Source organism: Monodelphis domestica, chromosome 8 (genome assembly GCF_027887165.1).
Source record: "Monodelphis domestica isolate mMonDom1 chromosome 8, mMonDom1.pri, whole genome shotgun sequence".
Classification (NCBI taxonomy): domain Eukaryota; kingdom Metazoa; phylum Chordata; class Mammalia; order Didelphimorphia; family Didelphidae; genus Monodelphis; species Monodelphis domestica.
This window is the reverse complement of record NC_077234.1, coordinates 82,888,609-82,908,486: the sequence shown is the minus strand read 5'-3', so window position 1 is coordinate 82,908,486 and position 19,878 is coordinate 82,888,609. Positions and strand designations below refer to the sequence as shown.

The 19,878-nt window shown below is 35.6% G+C and overlaps 1 protein-coding gene and 1 long non-coding RNA gene across 5 annotated transcripts in view; one reads left to right on the top strand and one right to left on the bottom strand.

Annotated features, from left to right (window-relative positions):
* Positions 1–13,379, top strand: part of LOC103106632 (uncharacterized) — a 212,385-nt gene extending 199,006 nt beyond the window's left edge. The window contains exon 4 of the long non-coding RNA XR_008914074.1: positions 11,134–13,379. This is a non-coding gene — a long non-coding RNA (uncharacterized LOC103106632). The remainder of the gene's footprint in view (positions 1–11,133) is intronic.
* Positions 1–19,878, bottom strand: part of PTH2R (parathyroid hormone 2 receptor) — a 153,563-nt gene that overhangs the window by 67,151 nt on the left and 66,534 nt on the right. For all 4 annotated transcript variants that reach the window (XM_056807773.1, XM_007501827.3, XM_007501826.3 and 1 more), the window contains one exon: positions 11,321–11,381. In XM_056807773.1, the coding sequence (XP_056663751.1) occupies positions 11,321–11,381 (61 nt within the window). The remainder of the gene's footprint in view (positions 1–11,320; positions 11,382–19,878) is intronic.

Genomic DNA, 19,878 nt, shown 5'->3' with positions numbered 1-19,878 from the left:
AACTTATCTCCCAAAATAAATTGTAAGTGCCATGAAGACAGGGACCACACTTCATTTATCTTCCCTTAGCATTTACTATATAGTAATCACTTAATAAATGCTTTAACAATTAAACTTAATACTAAGTCTGTATTTTTTATCTTGTCTTACTTCGTTCAGAACATATTCTTGACATTGATATATGTGGTACATCCAACAAATGAATTCTTTCCCAAGTGACATCATGTTCAGGTCAACTGTTCAGAATTCAGAGAAAAATAAATAAATACCAGCTGAAGTAGTCTAGATAGAAAATAATCAAGGGCCTCTGTTGATCTCAGACATTAGATGAAGGAAGGGTCTGAAAGATATCCCTTACCTCACTGGATTTTATTACATCTCTGCTAAAAATTCAACTCCAGGAAAGATCTCAGAGTTGTTAGTTTCTCCAGGGTGACCAAATTTCATTAGGAGGAGATTAATTACCTCTACTTCAATAAAAGCCACCTCTAACATCTTCAGAGAATTTTTATGCTGAAAAAAATTTTCTTTAATGCATCTAAAAGGGTATATAGCTTTCAAAGAATTCAAAGCATTAAGTTTTGGGGCACAACCATCATTGAGATTCAATGTTTCTTGTAGGTTTCATTACCCAATAGAAAACATGGGAAAATTAATAGTGAAGTAAGAAATTTTGCTTACATCTTTTGTCTGTGGAAGTTTTTTTTTTTGTATTTAATAATGAAAAAAACTTTAGCCTTTATCACCTGTTCTTCCAACTGATCCTTTAAGATGGTTGTCTCCCAGTGTTCTCTCCTTTTCTTCCCTCTGTATTCTTTTCTTTATCAATCGTCTGTATTCACATGGCTTTAAATATAATCTTTTGTATACCATCTCCAAATCTTTATCTTAGGTTTATTTGATTGGATATTTCTTGTTGCACCCTACTGGCCCCTTGATCTCCAAATTTCTAAAACTGAACTTTTTATTTTTGCCCGCAGTTCCCCACCCATGGTCTGTTCTCCTGAATTCTTTGTCTTTATAGTACCATCCTTCACTCATGTTCCCATATTGAAACCCTGGCGCCATCTTTTTTTAATTTAAGCTTATTTAGTTATTACATTAAAGTCCTCAGGTAGTTCCTTCCTATCTTTAACCTCTCCTTTCCCCTACCACTAACCCAAAATAGGAATAACTAAACCCTATTGATTGTACCTTTGCAATTCTTCTCACATCCATGTATTCTCCTCTGCTTGGTCTGATGTCAGAGACAGCTGGACTTGGATTTGAGATATCTGGGTTGAAATCCCATTTTTGACACTAGCTATGGGACTTTGGGCACATAACCTTCTTGAACTTGACTTTCCTGATCTAAATTTTTAAAATTTTTTGTTACATTAAAGTTTCCAGGTATCTCTTTTCTTCCCTCCCCTCCTGGCACTAGGGAAGGCATCATATAACAACAACAAAAATTGCATATGTTAAACTATGTCTTGCTTGTTTCTATTTATAATTTCTTTCTCTGGAGGTAGACATGACATATACCAGTGATTCTTCAAACAGTATTTCTGTTGATATATGTGATGTTCTCTGGGTTCTGCTCATTTTGCTCTACATAATTTCATGTAGGTCTTTCATTTTTTAAATTAACCTGCCCATCATTTCTTACAATGCAGTAGTATTCTATTACAATCAGATACCACAGCTTGTTCACCCATTCCCTAATTGATGCACATCCCTTCAATTGTAGTTCTTTGCCACCACAAAAAGAGCTCCTATAAATATTTTGGCATCTATACATACATCTAAAAATTGAGAATAACACTTTTAAAACTTACATCACAGACTTGTCATAAAGACCAAATGAGATGATGTATGCAAAGAACTTGATAGTGCTTGAAGAATTATGTATTTCTTATGTGTTAAAGAGAAGGCTATGCTAGTTTCACTCCCTTGACATGAGCCATGCCATTTTAGAATATGCCTCCACAGAGTACTGACCCTTCCCTTGGATGACTACCATCAGCTTTTCAATCCATACTTTGTAGTACTTCCAGATTATTCATCATTATGCTTAGAATTGGTTATGTCATTTTTCTATTCAAAATCTCTTAATCAATCAAGAATAATAGTATTGATATAGTACCTACTATGTGAAAGCATTTTGCTAAGCTTTACAGTTATCTAATTTGATTCTCACCACAACCCTTAGAGTTAGGTACGATTATTATTACCATTTTACAGCTGAAGAAACTGAGACAAGCAAAGATGAATTGACTTAGTACCCAAGGTCACATAGCTAGTAAGTATCTGAGGCTTGGGATTTGAATTCAAAATTGCTACTACTTTTCATCCTTATCTAATACAACATCCTAACATAATTACCACTATTCTTCAGTTAGGCTAAACTATTTATACAGGTGTTGTAACTTCTTGACTCTATGCCTTTTTGTAAATCTTTCCTTATAATTTTTTTACATGTGTCCTTGATCAAGACTCATTTCCATTTTATTAATATTTGCACTAGAGTGATCATTTAGAGTCTATATCCCCAATCATACCCCCATCGACCCATGTGACCAAGCATTTGATTTCTTCTGTGTTTCTACTCCCATAGTTTTTTCTCTGGATGTGGATAGCATTATTTCTCATAAGTCACTCAGAATTGTCCTGGATCATTGCATTGCTGCTAGTAGAGAAGTCCATTACATTCTATTGTGCCACAGTGTATCAGTCTCCGTGTATAATGTTCTCTTGGTTCTTCTTTCACTCTGCATCAATTCATGGAGGTCATTCCAGTTCACATGGAATTTCTCCAGTTCATTATTCCTTTGAGCACAGTAGTATTTCATCACCAACAGATACCACAATTTGTTCAGTTATTCCACAATTGAAGGCATCCCTTCATTTTTCAATTTTTTTTTTGCCACCACAAAGAGTATGGCTATAAATATTTTTGTACAGGTCTTTTTCCTTATTATGTCTTTGGGGTATAAACCCAGCTGGTACAGCTGGATAAAAAGGCAGACAGTCTTTTTTTAAAATTTTATAATATTTTATTTGATTATTTCCAAGCATTATTCATTGAAGACAAAGATCATTTTCTTTTCTTCCCCCCCTCTACCCCCCCATAGCCGACGCATGATTCCACTGGGTATCACATGTGTTCTTGATTTGAACCCATTGCCATGTTGTTAATATTTGCATTAGGGTTTCCTTTAGAGTCTCTCCTCTGTAAGGTCCCCTCAACCGCTGTAGTCAGGCAGTTGCTTTTCCTCGGTGTTTCTACTCCCACAGTTTGTCCTCTGCTTATGAATAGTCTTTTTTCTCCTTGATCCCTGCAGATTGTTCAGGGACATTACACCACCACTAATGGAGAAGTCCATTACGTTCCATTATACCACAGTGTATTGGTCTGTGTGTACAATGTTCTCCTGGTTCTTCTGCTCTCGCTCTGCATCACTTCCTGGAGGTCGTTCCAGTCTCCATGGAATTCCTCCACTTTATTATTCCTTTGAGCACAATAGTATTCCATCACCAACATATACCACAATTTGTTCATCCATTCCCCAATTGATGGGCATCCCCTCGTTTTCCAATTTTTGGCCACCACAAAGAGCGCAGCTATGAATATTCTTGTACAAGTCTTTTTCCTTATTATCTCTTTGGGGTATAAACCCAGCAGTGCTATGGCTGGATCAATGGGTAGACAGTCTTTTGTCGCCCTTTGGGCATAGTTCCAAATTGCTCTCCAGAATGGTTGGATCAATTCACAACTCCACCAGCAATGAATTAATGTCCCTACTTTGCAACATCCTCTCCAGCATTCATTACTTTCCTTTGCTATCATGTTAGCCAATCTGCTAGGTGTGAGGTGATACCTCAGAGTTGTTTTGATTTGCATCTCTCTGATTATAAGGGATTTAGAACACTTATTCATGTGCTTATTAATAGTTTTGATTTCTTTATCTGAAAACTGCCTATCCATGTCCCTTGCTCATTTATCAATTGGAGAATGGCTTGGTTTTTTGTACTATTGATTTAGCTCTTTGTAAATTTGAGTAATTAAACCTTTGTCAGAGGTTTTTATGACGATTGTTTCCCAATTTGTTGCTTCCCCTCTGATTTTAGTTACATTGGTTTTGTTTGTACAAAAGCTTTTTAAGTTGATGTAGTCAAAATTATTTATTTTACATTTTGTGACACTTTCTAAGTCTTGCTTGGTTTTAAAGTCTTTCCCCTCCCAAAGGTCTGACATGTACACTATTCTGTGTTTACCCAATTTACTTATGGTTTCCTTCTTTATATTTAAGTCATTCACCCATTTTGAATTTATCTTGGTGTAGGGTGTGAGGTGTTGATCAATTCCTAATCTCTCCCACACTGTCTTCCAATTTTCCCAGCAGTTTTAATCGAATAGTAGATTTTTGTCCCCAAAGCTAGGATCTTTGGGTTTATCATATACTGTCTTGCTGAGGTCTTTTGCCCCCAGTCTATTCCACTGATCCTCCTTTCTGTCTCTTAGCCAGTAGCAAATTGTTTTGATGACTTCTGCTTTGTAATATAGTTTAAGGTCTGGGACTGTAAGGCTCCCATCATTTGTGTTTTTTTTTTCATTATTTCCCTGGATATCCTTGAACTTTTGTTATTCCAAATGAACTTTGTTATGGTTTTTTTCTAAATCAGTAAAGAAATATTTTTGGAGTTCAATGGGTATGGCACTAAATAGATAAATAAGTTTGGGTAGGATGGTGATTTTTATTATATTGGCTCGTCCTATCCATGAGCAGTTAATGTTTTTCCAATTGCTCAAGTCTAGTTTTAGTTGTGTGGAGAGTGATTTGTAGTTGTGTTCATATAGTTCCTGTGTTTGTCTTGGGAGATAGATTCCTGGGTATTTTATTTTGTCTAGTATGATTTTGAATGGGATTTCTCTTTCTAGTTTTTGCTACTGAGCTGTGTTGGAGATATATAGAAATGCTGATGACTTATGTGGGTTTATTTTGTATCCTGCAACTTTGCTAAAGTTGTTGATTATTTCAATTAGCTTTGTGGTTGAATCTCTAAGATTCTTTAAGTAGACCATCATGTCATCTGCAAAGAGTGATAACTTGGTCTCCTCCTTGCCTATTTTGATGCCTTCAATTTCTTTTTCTTCTCTAATTGCTACTGCTAGTGTTTCTAGTACAATGTCAAATAGTAGAGGTGATAATGGGCATCCTTGTTTCACTCCTGATCTTATTGAGAATGCATCTAGTTTATCCCCATTGCAGATGATATTAGCTGATGGTTTATAGTTTATTGTTTTTAGGATCGACCCTTCTATTCCTATGCTTTCTAGTGTTTTTAATAGGAATGGGTGTTATATTTTATCAAAGGCTTTTTCTGCGTCTATTGAAATAATCATGTGATTTTTGTTGGTTTGCTTGTTGATATGGTCAATTATGTGGATGGTTTTCCTAATATTGAACCAGCCCTGCATCCCTGGTATAAATCCTACTTGATCATGGTGGATGACCCTTCTGATCACTTGCTGGAGTCTTTTTGCTAGTATCCTATTTAAGATTTTTGCATCTATATTCATTAGGGAGATTGGTCTATAGTTTTCTTTCTCTGTTTTTGACCTGCCTGGTTTTGGAATCAGTACCATGTTTGTGTCATAAAAGGAGTTTGGTAGAACTCCCTCTTTGCTTATTATGTCAAGTAGTTTGTATAGTATTGGGATTAACTGTTTTCTGAATGTTTGATAGAATTCACTGGTGAATCCATCAGGCCCTGGGGATTTTTTCTTAGGAAGTTCTTTGATGGCTTGTTGGATTTCATTTTCTGATATGGGATTATTTGAGAATTCTATTTCTTCTTCTGTTAGTCTAGGCAGTTTGTATTTTTGTATATATTCATCCATATCACCTAAATTGGTGTATTTATTGCCATATAATTGGGCAAAGTAATTTTTAATGATTGCCTTAATTACCTCTTCATCGGAGGTGATGTCACCCTTTTCATCTTTGATGCTGTTAATTTGCTTTTCTTCTGTCCTTTTTAAAATTAGATTGACCAGTACTTTGTCTATTTTGTTTGTTTTTTCATAGTACCAACTTCTTGTCTAATTTATTAAATCAATAGTTCTATCACTTTCGATTTTATTAATTTCTCCCTTAATTTTTAGGATTTCTAGTTTGGTTTTCTGCTGGTGGTTTTTAATTTGATCCCTTTCGAGTTTTTTTATTTGTATCTCCAATTGATTGATCTACGCCCTCCCTAGATTGTAAATATATCCACTCAGGGATATGAATTTACCTCTGATTACTGCTTTGGCTGCATCCCAAAAGGTTTGAAAGGATGTCTCACCATTGTCATTTTCCTCGATGAAATTATTAATTGTTTCTATGATTTCTTCTCTAACTGAATGATTTTGGAGTATCATATTGTTTAATTTCCAATTAGTTTTTGCTTTGGTTTTTCATGTACCATTACTGATCATTATTTTTATTGCCTTGTGATCTGAGAAGGCTGCATTTATTATTTCTGCTTTTCTGCATTTTTATGCCATGTTTCTGTTACCTAATATATGGTCAATCTTTGTGAATGTGCAATGTGGTCCTGAGAAGAAGGTGTATTCCTTTTTATCCCTATTTATTTTTCTCCATATGTCTATTAACTCTAATTTTTCTAATATTTCATTCACTTCTTTTACCTCTTTCTTATTTATTTTTTTATTTGATTTATCTAAATTTGATAATGGTTGGTTTAAGTCTACCACTAATATGGTTTTACTGTCTATTTCTTCCTTCAATTCTTCTAGTTTCTCCATTAGAAATTTGGGTGGTATTTTATTTGGTGCATACATATTGATTAGTGATATTTCCTGATCATCTAAAGTCCCTCTTAACAAAATATAATTACCTTCCCTATCCCTTTTGATCAGGTCTCTTTTTGCTTTGGCTTTATCAGATATCATGATTTCCACTTCTGCCTTCTTTCTGTCAGTTGAGGCCCAGAAGGTCTTACTCCATCCTTTAATTCTGACCTTGTGGGTATCTACCTGCCTCATGTGTGTTTCTTGAGGACAACATATGGTAGGGTTTTGAATTCTAATCCATTCTGCTATTCATCTACGTTTTATGGGTGAGTTCATCCCATTCACGTTCAAAGTTATGACTGTCACTTGTGAACTCCCTGGTATTTTGATATCCTTCCCTAATTCTAACCTTTCTTCTTCAGCTCTACCTTTTAGTCCAGTGATTTACTTAAAATTGGTCCCCCTTGTCCCCCCCCTTGATATGTTTCCCTTTCTATTGCCTCCCTTTTTGTTCCCTCCCCTCCCCTCTATTTTTCCCTCCCTTTTTTGTGTTACCCCCATACCCCCTTGGTTTTCCCTTCTCCCTTCCCTTGTTGGGTAAGATAGAATTCAAGATCCCAATGGATCTGGATGTTCTTCCCTCTCAGAGTTGATTTCCCTGAGAGTAAGGTTTAAGTAAAAACTCTCTTCCTCTCCTTATAGGAGTTTTCTTCCCCTCCCCTTCCCATGTGAATCTTTGTGTGAGAAAAGATTATTCTATTTGGTCTTTCTTTATCCCCTATTTACACATTACATTTTTCCCACATGTGAGTATACATAGATTGATATAAATGTAGTTTTTATAGAAGAGAGTTTGAGTAAAAGAAAAAGATAACATTTTTCTCCTTTTCCCTTTCCTTCATATTTACCTTTTCAGGTATTCCATGCTCTTTGCTTTTTGATATCAAACTTTCCATGGAGCTCTGGTCTTTTCTTTGCAAAAAGTTGGAAATCTTCTATTTTGTTGAATGCCCATACTTTCCCTTGGAAGTATATAGTCAGTTTTGCTGGATAGCTGATTTTTGGTTGAAGACCCAGCTCTCTTGCCTTTCTGAAAATCATGTTCCATGCCTTATGGTCATTCAGAGTGGAACTTGCAAGGTCTTGTGTGACCATGATTGGCATTCCTTTATATCTAAATTGTCTTTTTCTGGCTTCTTTTAGGATTTTTTCTTTTGCTTGAATGCTTTGGAATTTGGCAATTACATTCCTGGCAGTTGTCTTTTGGGGATTTAGTATAGAGGGTGTTCTGTGAACTCTTTCAATGCCTGTATTGCCCTCTTGTTCTAGGATCTCTGGGCAATTTTCTTTGATTATATCTTGTATCACGATGTCGAGTTTGCTATTTATTTCTGTATTTTCTGGTAGTCCAATTATTCTTAAATTATTTCTTCTTCCTCTATTTTCTAAGTCTGTCACCTTGTCAGTGAGATATTTTATGTTCTCTTCTAATTTCTTGGTCTTTTGGCTTTGCTTTATTAGTTCTTGCTTGTTGTCTTCAAGTTGCCTAATTCTGACCTTTAAAGCCTGGTTTTCCTTTTCAGTTTGGTCAAACTGGTTTTGTAGATGTGTGAATTTCTTTTGCATTTTTCCCCACTTTTCCTCCCCAAAGGCTTCCATCTTTTTGATCCTTTCAGAATCAAATTCTTCATGGGTTTGTGGAGAGTTTCCATTTCCTTTGGAAGGTTTCGGAGCATTTGCTTGTGTTTCCTCTTCTATCTCCTCTGTATTTTGTATTTTTGCTCCATAAAATGTGTCCAAAGTCACCCCCTTCTTCTTTTTTTTCTTCGAATTTTGGGGCATTTGTGCTTCTGTGGAGTTTGCCATCTCTATATGAGTGGGGAGGACTAGCTTTTCTTATCTCTGTCTGGTGTTTAGAAGTTTTAGCCCCAGGTAGATTGTCCGTTCTGTGCAGTTGTTGTTCTGTCTTCCCGGGGAAGCCAGGAATTGCTGGTGTTTCCATGTTACTGCCCTCCTTGGTTCCCTCCCAATGCTTCTCCACTGCCCCACTTCCACCCTCTGAGACTGGCTTGGCCCTTTCCATGGGGTGTTTCTTTCTGTGCCTTAGCCGGCCAGAAGAGCCAGCACTCTGAGGGTGGAGGGGCCGTGGCTTCCAGGAGCTTGGAGGGCTCCTGATAGTATTCACTTTCCCTGGGTTGAACTGAGTTTGCCCTGTGGCAGGGACCTTCTGTGAGACTTGGATGGAAGGATCCAGCCAGGGGGTTACAAGCTCCCCCCCGTCTCTCTCTGTTTCCCTGCTGTCTGTGCTGGGTGCCCCCTCATCTGAGTCAGGTTGTTTTCAGGAAGAGGTCTTCAGAATAGCCGGCCCTGAGGCTCTGAGGTTCCCTCTGCTGCCTTGGACTCGGCGCACTGGGTTGGGGGGGATGGGTCCTGGGACCTTCCTTCTGCCTACCCCTTAGGTCCGAGTGATCTCGGGTTCTGGCTTTTGGGGGGGGGCATACCTTTTGATCCAGGTCCAGGAGGAGGATTCCCGGGGTCTATGCTGTTGTTCGTTTTGAATTTCAGTGCCCTAGGAGCATATAGTTTGAGTTCGGTAGGGAAGGGTTTCCGGAGATCCGAACTTTAGCTTTCTCTAAGCCGCCATCTTGACTGGAAGTCATCTTTCCTTATAATTAATTATACTGGGTAACCAGGTTTTCCCCTTCTTGTTTCACCAGACTTTTGAAATCCTACCAATATTTTTTTTATCAAAATAGCTCTTGAGTGAACTATAACTTCATAACCTTTTGTAAAAGCATTCTGACTTTCTGGATGGAACTTAATGATGCCATCAATTCAAAGACTAGTCATTGTAGCTTCTATTGCAAATTTCAACTCAGATCTTTAACTCTGGTACATTCAAAAGTCAAGCTCAAATGTAACTCTCTGAATGAAGCCCACCTAGTCCTTACCAGTAAGCAATCATCTGCTTTGGCCTCACCCAGGACTTCATTTATCTCTCTTATTTTGTCTTACTAGTTTTCTCTCTCATTTTAGTTATTGCATGTGTGTCCTTTCTTTCTACTGGACAGTAAGTTCCATGAGGGCAGGAACTATGTCTTATCTAGGTTTCTTTTCCAGCATCTTTCACAATGTGAAAGAATGTATAATTAATCATTAAATATAAGTTAATCTAGAAATTAGATTTTATTTCTAGAATCTAAAAGTTAAAGAATTATACTACAAATATAGAAATGTACAGGATGTACAGATGATTAATTATGCTCTCTGCATTTGACATGACTCAAGGTTAAATGCATTAATACCTAATCTATCTCATTTTAAACTATCATTATACATTCTTTTCTTTTTCTTAATGAGTTTTGCAAAAACAGCAAAGTATTTGTACCAGGTAGAATTTTCCTTTTTTCCTCTTTCTTGTTTGACTCATCATTGCTCAGAACAGAGATAAGATGAAAAATGAACAACTCAATGTTCATCCATCATTTATCCCCTAGTGGGAAATAGGCACAGATGGGGAAATGTGGTGGTGTGGAAGTGGTAAGAGAAAGGCTCTTCACAAAGTTCACCTGAAGCCAATTAAAAGCATTTCACCAAGTTTCTAGCAATGCAACAGAGGATAACTGGTAACAGTCTCATGTACAGTGCATTTTTTACTGTCCTTTAACTGCTAACACTTCTCACAACGTTTCCAATAGTACACTTAAGAGAAAGATGCTCAAGTTTTTCACCCCTTTCATATGGAATGTTTGGACTTAAACAATTGCTAATTCTCTGACTATACTAATAAATCCTTCATAGATAAGTGCCATAGAAGTAAAAAACAGGAACATGTAAGTTGGATTATTTAAGGAAAACTGAATAGAATGGAATCACTTTAATATTTAAATGAGTATGTAGGAAAATGTTTCAAAAATTATATACAGTACTATATTAATTTAGCATTTTTTTGTTATTGAAGTTTTCAGAGTATTACTTCATCATTTGCTATTGAAAACTTTATAACATGACTTCTTTTATTTCAATAAAAGAAATGATGAAGTCTTAATGTTGAAAAAAACTTCAAATATCATCTTTTCCCTTGATCCTAAACCTGGGGACTTTGAGCTTTGATAAAATACTTAAGTCAAAAAAGAATTCTTTTCTTTATAATCCTATATCTTATTTATGCATTTAAATCATTTTGCTGAGAAGTGTACCGAGACTTCAGCAGATTGCTAACATGACACAAAAAAGGTAAAAATTACCAATATTCACCAATTTCCTTCCCAATGCAAAAATATTCTTTGTAATAGCCTCTGACAGATGATGAGCTAGCCATTGTTTAAATATTTTCAATTTCCCTTTACTAGATGAAGAAATTGAGACAGCACTATCTCTCGTCTATAGAACATCTAATGGACAAGACACAAGGAAGTTGTTTTTGCATCTAAGAAGTTTGATCCACCATTGATAAGATCCAGATGCCTAAAATTGTTAAAGGATATATCTAATGAAAAGACTTTTATACTCTTTTTCCCCCTTTCTATTTCCACTTACCTTGCATCTGCTACCATTGCTCGTACCACTGTCCAGGCCACAACAAACACTGCTGGAAATCCTGTAAGACAGAAAAAATGTTTTTGGTAACATCAATTTCAATTTTTTAAAAATGGAAAATTACCATTTAAAAGTATTTGCCGGATTCAAGATAAAATGTGTTCATTACAGACAAATTTAAAGATGTCATATTGCTTTGTGTTCTAGAAAAGTTCTCATGACTTTTACGTGAACTAGAGAATTATATTCAATCTATCAGCTATGTTTCTATGAATGAATTTGTCACCAACATTGATTTTTCTTGTAATTAATAACCTAAAGTTTGTCATTGGTTTAATTGAAATGTGAGAGTTTATAGGATCAAACACTATCTGGAAGTGACTCTTGAAATTAAGGGCAAAAATATGGTATAGTATCAACATCTGGATTCTAATTTTATATTGATGAGTGTCATTCATTCCATTGAAGAGTAAAAGATCAAGAACATGGATTTATAATTGTGATTTGAAGTAAACAATAGATTAAGACACTTTATGTAGAAAGATGAAGGCTTGGGGAGTATAAAATTGAAATCCATTTACTCACTAAGATTGACTGAATATAATAATTTTTACTTTTTTGTCTTTTGAAGATAAGGAAAGTTCTTATTTATGATGATTTAAATGTGGTGTGGAGTTATTGTTACTGTGAATCCCAAGAGTATTACTTCTTTCATCTTGGTGAGAAGGTGATGGTTCAGAGTTTGATTCCTAAAAGAATTATATATGATATCACAACAATATGATTATTATATGCTTTTAGAAAACCTCAACAGAAAATAGAAAGATTGAATGACTCATGAGTAAATGACTGGCTATATGTGTAACCTTTATGACAAGAGAGTACCAAAGCATACTTTCATAAAAAGAACATGTCAAAAGCTTTAACAGATTTATTATAATGGAGAAGAAACTTCGTCTCTTCTAATCTTAATAGAATTTCTCTTGAACACATTATTAAATCAATAAAGGAAATAAAAAATACATTTCAAAATTTTTGAATATCAAAAGAACAGTATAACATTAAAGTACATGAATATTCCTTAAAGGAACCAAGTGAAAAAGAAGTGTAGAGAAAACAAAAGTAAAAATAGGGCAAAAGTCTAGACCAAGTCTCATAGCCTCTGCTTGTGGGATCACTGTATCTCTTAATGTTATCATGAACTTATGGGCTAAGTTTATAAATTATTTGTATCCCAACTCACCTATGAATACAAATTCTGAAGTTCTGTCTTCCAGGTAGCAATTTTTAATTTCCTCAATCTTATTTTGATTGTGCCTCATATTCAAGTCCTTATATTCAAATTTTTGTATATGTTTTTCCAAATAATCTCAATTTTCTTTTTATGTGTCTCACCAGATGTATATTAATCAGTTACCATGTACCAGGCATTATACAAAGTTCTGAAGATTAAATATGAGAGTAAAACAGTCCCTGCTCTCGAGGACTTTATACTCTATTGTACAAAAACATGATTCTTTGTCCTCAACCAAACTGTTAAATCTTCAAAAGGAAGGTACTATCTTGAGCTTTTGTTCCTCTCAGAGCCCTTAGCACCTTATATAATATTTTGTATAGCAATAGTACTTAAATGTTTTAAATTAATGTTGTTTATTTAATGGAAAACATGATTGTAATTCAGAATTTTTAAAAAATCTATTTTATCAGGTGCTATGTTTTAAAGTATTATTGCCCATAGTTACCGTTTGTAACCTCCTGTATGCAAGCCCTTACTTTCCAAAACTTGCATTAAAATTTTTCAAAAGCAAGAATACACGAAACCAAAGTCATATAAATTCTCAACAAGATAATTTTTATACTATATATCATGTATAATACATGTATACACAGGGGTGAATAGAAACCAATATATACAAATGCCCAACAAATTTGCCTATGTTTGAAAATTTGACTTTAAGATAAACATTATAATGATTCTTTAGATAAGTGTTATTTTATAGAGGAAAACAGTGGCCTAGATATTAGAATACTTTTCTTCTATTTCTGTCCCTGAGAGTAATTAGTGACATGGCGTTAATAAACAAATAATCAAATAAATAAATAATTAAATAAGCTCAATCTGAAAGGTCACTTGATTTTGGGATTCTCATATATTAATTTAGAAGAGGGAAAGGTTATTTTTCTTTTTTAAAAATTAATTAATTAATTTAGAATATTTTTTTTATGGTTACATGATTCATGATTTTTCCCAACTATATTCCCTCATCTCTCTCGGAGCTAAAACGTAATTCCATTGGGTTATACATGTATCATTTTTCAAAAACCTATTTTTTTGCTATTCATATTTGCAGTAGAGTGATCTTTTAAAGCCAAAACCCCAATCATATTCCCATTGAACCACGCAATTGATCATATGTTTTTCTTCTGTGTTTCTACTCCCAAAGTTCTTTCTCTGGATGTGGATAATGTTCTTTCTCCTAAGTTCCTCTGGATTGTGCGGGGTCATTGCATTGCTGCTAGTAGAAGAGTCCATTATATTCGATTGTGCCACAGTGTAACAGTCTCTGTGTATAGTGTTCTCCTGGTTCTGCTTCTTTCACTCTCCATCAATTCCTAGAGGTTGTTCCAGTTCACATGGAATCCCTCCAGTTCATCATTCCTTTGAGCACAATAGTATTCCATCACCAATAGATACCACAATTTGTACAGCTATTCCCCAATTGAAGGGCATCCCCTCATTTTCCAATTTTTTTTGCCACCACAAAGAGCATAGCTATAAGTATTTTTGTACAAGTCTTTTTCCTTATTATCTCTTTGGAGTACAAACCCAGCAGTGGTATGGCTGCCAAACTCTTCATTTTGTAGATTATAGATGAGATTTGGAGAAGTTTGTTACTGTCCCAGACACTCAGATAGAAAATGTTAGAAGCAGGATTCAAACCTAGGTTTCTTGATTGTAGAGCCAAAATTATGTAGAATGCCAGTGCAAATGATACTCCAAAAGGAACCTCAGGGACAATGCTTGAAACTAAATTAAATAGAATGACCTAAATTTAATGGTTATAGATTTAGGACTGGAAGGCACCTTAGGAGGCTATCTGGTCCAATCTTCTCATATTACAGGAAGTTCAGAGAACAGAAAAGATGTTGAAGTACACAAAAGGAGTAACCAGCAAATGTGGGATTCAATAAGCTTCTCTATCTCCATCATTTTTCAACTGGTTTATACTGTCTCACATTCTTTTCAGAATATTTATTAAAGATGTTCTGTCTGTTTTGAGGTTTGGCAACAAGGAAAAGACATTATTATTATCATTAGCAGTAGTAGTCATAGTGACAGTGGATAGAGTTATGGACCTGAAATCAGGAAAATTGGTCTTCCTGAGTTCAAATCAGACCCCAGATACTTATTAGCTGTGACACTTGGCAAAATCACTTAACCTTGTATTCTCCAGTTTCCTAAATGTAAAATGATCTGGAAAATAAAGTGACAAACCACTCCAGATCTTTGCCAAGAAAACCCCAAATGGGTTCATGAAAAGTTGGACACAAACAAAAAACAAATGGACAACAATAAGCATAGTAGTTGTTGTTGTTCTTATGGTTGTAATCACAGTAGTATTTTACATAGCAAAATATATTTAGATTGTTTTATTTTGCAAAATGTAGAGAATTGCAGTTATAGCCCAAAAAAGAGATATCCCATTTTATGTAAATATAGAGAATTACCAATTTTAATGTCTTCTTTATGCCCAAAAGTAATGAGCAACCAGTTTTTTTAGAAAAATATGTTTAAAGCTGGAAAGGAATTTTGCGGTTCATCTAGTCCAGTTCTAATTAGTTAGTTCCATAATAATATCAAATCATAATAATAAAAATCAAAAGAATAAGGTGGAACTAACTAATTAGAACTGACACATAATTGGGAATTAGGTGGAAAAAAAAAGGAAAACCAATATAGCTATAAATATCTATAGATATGTAAATATGTACTATAGCAAATCTACATATAAATATAGAAATGAAGAAAGAAATTATTTCAATTATTTGCCTTTATTCTATAAGAATTTTATGCTAGATTAAAAACATACTAATACTGAATGATGAAAAACTGAAAATGGGTTTTATAATAGCCATTTCCTGTATCTATTTTCATTTTGTTCTAGCAACTCAAGTGAGAGATTATATCTATTCCACTAAAAGACCCGATTCTCTTTTTCTTCCATTTTCACTACAAAGGATCAACAAAACTGACTTAACAAATCAACAGAATGGTCAATAAATTTCAAAATATTTACCTGGCTAAATAGATCTTAAAGTAAGAACCTCTAAGTTTGCTTTAATAATAAATGCATACAAAGAATACAAGCACATCCTTTCCCCAAATGAAGCCAATAAATCACATGCTAGAAAGAACATTTAGAATCAGCCTTTCTATGAATTACGCAGTTAAAGAATCTTGGAAAGCAGCTGGAAATCTATTGATTGTTAGATGTTTCTGATGGAAATTTAGAAAGAGGAGTCAGGATCAAAAATAATGTCTTTTTAGCTTCACAGCAAGACAAAGTATTATGGTTTATTTTAGGATTGAGAGAAAATAAAAAACAAAATTTTACAGAATATTGAGAATTTAATTCAATTAAATGGTCAATTCAACTTCATATCAAAAGTATGTTGTTATCTACAATGAACATATGACAATAATAACTAGCATTTATATAGTGCTTCAAGTTTTGCCAGTGCTTTGTAAGTTATCTCATACAATACTGACCATAGCCTTATGAGTTAGGTACAAGTATTATCACCATTTTACAGATGAGAAAACTGAGGCAGGCAGTGGTTAAGTGACTTGCCAAAGCCTGTATTATGTCTAAGGCAGAATTGGAACTCAGGTCTGCTTGACTTCAAGTCCAATGATCTATTTACTGTGTTATCTATCTGTAGCTTACATCTGCAATAATCTCTATTTTTATAGCCTCTTTTTATATTTTGATTTATTTCTATTTTTATAACTATACCAGTGGAAGGAATAACATTTTGGATGACAGATTCAGGTTAATAACAATTATAAAACTAACAACAACAACTAACTTAGCACTTTAAGGTTTGCAAAAGGCTTCACAAATACCTCATTTTATCTGCACAACAACTCTGTAAAGTAAGTGCCATTCTTATACTTATTTTCTAGATGAGGAAACTGAGGCATATAGAAAAAAGGTTAAGTGACTTGTTCAGGGTCACACATCAATTGAATATCTTGAACTGGATATCCTATAGGTATCCTAAAATCCACGTGTCTGAAACTAAAGTCCTTTTGACCCCCCAAAAATTCTTTTACTATTTACTATCATTTATATTTGCTATCAATAATTGAGGGAAAAAATTGAACTCATTTTCCTGACTCCAAGAGCAGTGCTCTATCCATTTGAACATCTTTTGGACATCTCAACATGATCTAGACATCTCTCAACAAGAACTAGAAATGTGGAATATAAGATGAAATTTTAATTGAAACATCAACCTCAAAAGTGAAAGATTGAGAAAATATAGCTAAACAGTACAGATGTGAAAGATATTGAGGTTTCAGTGAATTCAGAATTCAGCGAACCTTCAGTATGACTTAGTAGCCAAAAAAAGGTGGTTAATTCAGAAGAAGTGATCTAGAATGAGGGTAATAATAGCCTTGCCATTCTATTGTGCCCTGAACAGAAAACATGAAACAGGCATTTATAGAGATGTTAGAACTGGATAAGTGGATTTGAGAATCATAAGCAGAGATAATGGAAAACATGGGAGCTAATGTGATCACCAAATGAAATAACATAAAGAAAGAAGAAAAGAGTGCTGCCCTCCTTAGGATATTCTCTAGTTTGTTAATGTCCTTTCTCAAATGTGTCCCATAGAGCTAACTCTAGTGTTCCAATTGTATATAGAGGAAATTGAGAGTGAGTAATCAAGAGTGATACCTGGCTTGAATCAGGGTTGCTGGGAGGAAAGTGGTACCCTATGAGTAGAAGAGATGTTAAGAATGTTTGTAGTAAATATAAATAATAGTAAATATTAAAAGGAATTTTTTGGTGGGGGGATGAGTTCAGTTTTGAACATGTGGATTTTTTTTATTTTAGCAGGCTTTTTTATTTTTAAATTTTATTATTTATATTAAAAATTTTATTCTTAAATTTGAAGGTCCAAATTTCCTCCCTCTCTTTTATCCCTCCCTTACCCCAGAAGACAAGCAAAATGATATCAATTATACATGTAAAATTAGGCAGACAGTGCAACATTGCTGTTATTTCAGCAATGATCTCAGTTCTCATTTCACACACACACACACACACACACATATAAACATGGCAAAACCTATATATACATATATAGGTCTTGCCATTTTTTTTTCTCAAACTACCCTCACCCCCTTAACATTTCTTTTTGTTTTAACATTATTTTATTTGGTCACTTCAAAACATTATTCATTGGAGACAAAGATAATTTTCTTTTCCTCCCCCCCCCCCCACCTCTCCCATAGCCAATGCGCGATTCCACTGGGCATCACATGTGTTCTTGATTCGAATCCATTTCCATGTTGTTGGTATTTGCATTAGAGTGTTCATTTAGAGTCCCTCCTCAGACATGTCCCCTCAACCCCTGTTGTCAAGCAGTTGCTTTTTCTCTGTGTTTTTACTCCCACAATTTGTCCTCTACTTGTGGATAGTGTTTTTTCTCCTAGATCCCTGCAGATTGTTCAGGGACATTGCATTGACACTAATGGAGAAGTCCATTACGTTCGATTGTACCATAGTGTATCAGTCTCTGTGTACAATGTTTTTCTGGTTCTGCTCCTTTCACTCTGCATCACTTCCTGGAGGTTGTTTCAGTCTCCATGGAACTCCTCCACTTTATTGTTCCTTTTTGCAGAATAGTATTCCATCACCAGCATATACCACAATTTGTTCAGCCATTCCCCAATTGATGGGCATCCCCTCGTTTTTCAATTTTTGGCCACCACAAAGAGCGCAGCTATGAATATTCTTGTACAAGTCTTTTTCCTTATTATCTCTTTGGGGTACAAACCCAGCAGTGCTATGGCTGGATCAAAGGGCAGACAGTCTTTTAGCGCCCTTTAGGAATAGTTCCAAATTGCTCTCCAGAATGGTTGGATCAATCCACAACTCCACCAGCAATGCATTAATGTCCGGACTTTGCCACATCCCCTCCAGCATTCATTACTTTCCTTTGCTGTCATGTTAGCCAATCTGTTAGGTGTGAGGTGAAACCTCAGAGTTGTTTTGATTTGCATCTCTCTGATTATAAGAGATGTAGAGCACTTTTTCATATGCTTATTAATATTTTTGATTTCTTTGGCTGAGAACTGCCTGTTCATGCCCCTTGCCTATTTATCCATTGGAGAATGGCTTGATTTTTTGTACAATTGATTTAGCTCTTTGTAAATTTGAGTAATTAAACCTTTGTTAAAAGTTTTTATGGGACTTCCGGGTAATCATGGCTGCAATCTAGACGCGGCACGCTTCCTCTCCCCAGCACCGAACGAAATAGACTACATCAAAGGAGCATAAAATCACCTTTGGAGGAACAGAAGGACTCCCCAGTACCCCACAGAGGCGAAGGTACGTGGGGCTTGAACATTTCCACACTAAAATAAGAAGGAAAAGCTTGCACAGAAAAGTGAACTGAGCCGCCCTTCCCCCACCCCACCTCCCCCACTAAACCAGAGTGAGCTACCTGAGCGCTCACCGGGACAGCGAGTGAGTGGGGAGCGTCTCTGTCTGGGGGGGCACTCCAGGGTCCTTGGGATCTGGGGACTGCCAGGAAAAAAACGTCTCAGGGCGCTTTCACTGGAGAATCCAGCGGACCTGGACTCGGTGCGGGCTGCGCTGAACAACGTGCGCTGATTATCTGGGCGGAGCTGAATACCTGGGCTCGGAGGCTGGGAAGAACTAGTCTGAAGCAACCTAAATTCACAGAAAAACCGCTCTTATAACCCAGACCCCAGACCAAAAAGTAAAGGGAAATAAAACCACCAAAGGGATGGCTCACATGGCCCAAAATCAAGCCTCCAGGAAGAAAGGGAAAAAAGTGACTATTGAAAACTTTTATGGTGGAAGTACCCAAGGAAAAGAGGAGAATGAGGAGGAAATCCAAAAAAATTCAGAACACGTCTCCCAAAATGGAAACTATCAACAAGCTCTGGAAGATCTCAAACTGGAACTTATCCAAAAGATGGAAACCTTCTGGAAAGAAAAATGGGAGAAAGAGATCAGCTGTCTGACAGATAAGACTGCTCAATTGGAAAAAGAACTCGAAGCATCCAATAGAAGGGCAGACAAGGCTGAAAAGCAAATCCAGTCCCTAATGACCAGAATTAAGGACCTCGAAGAAAGTGAGATGATAAAACAGCAAGAATCAATAAAGCAAACCCAAATAATTAATGAATTGGAAGAAAACAGAAAATATCTCACTGAGAAGGTCACGGACCTGGAGAACAGAGGAAGACGAGAAAATCTCCGTATCATCGGTCTCCCAGAAAAACCAGAGGTAAA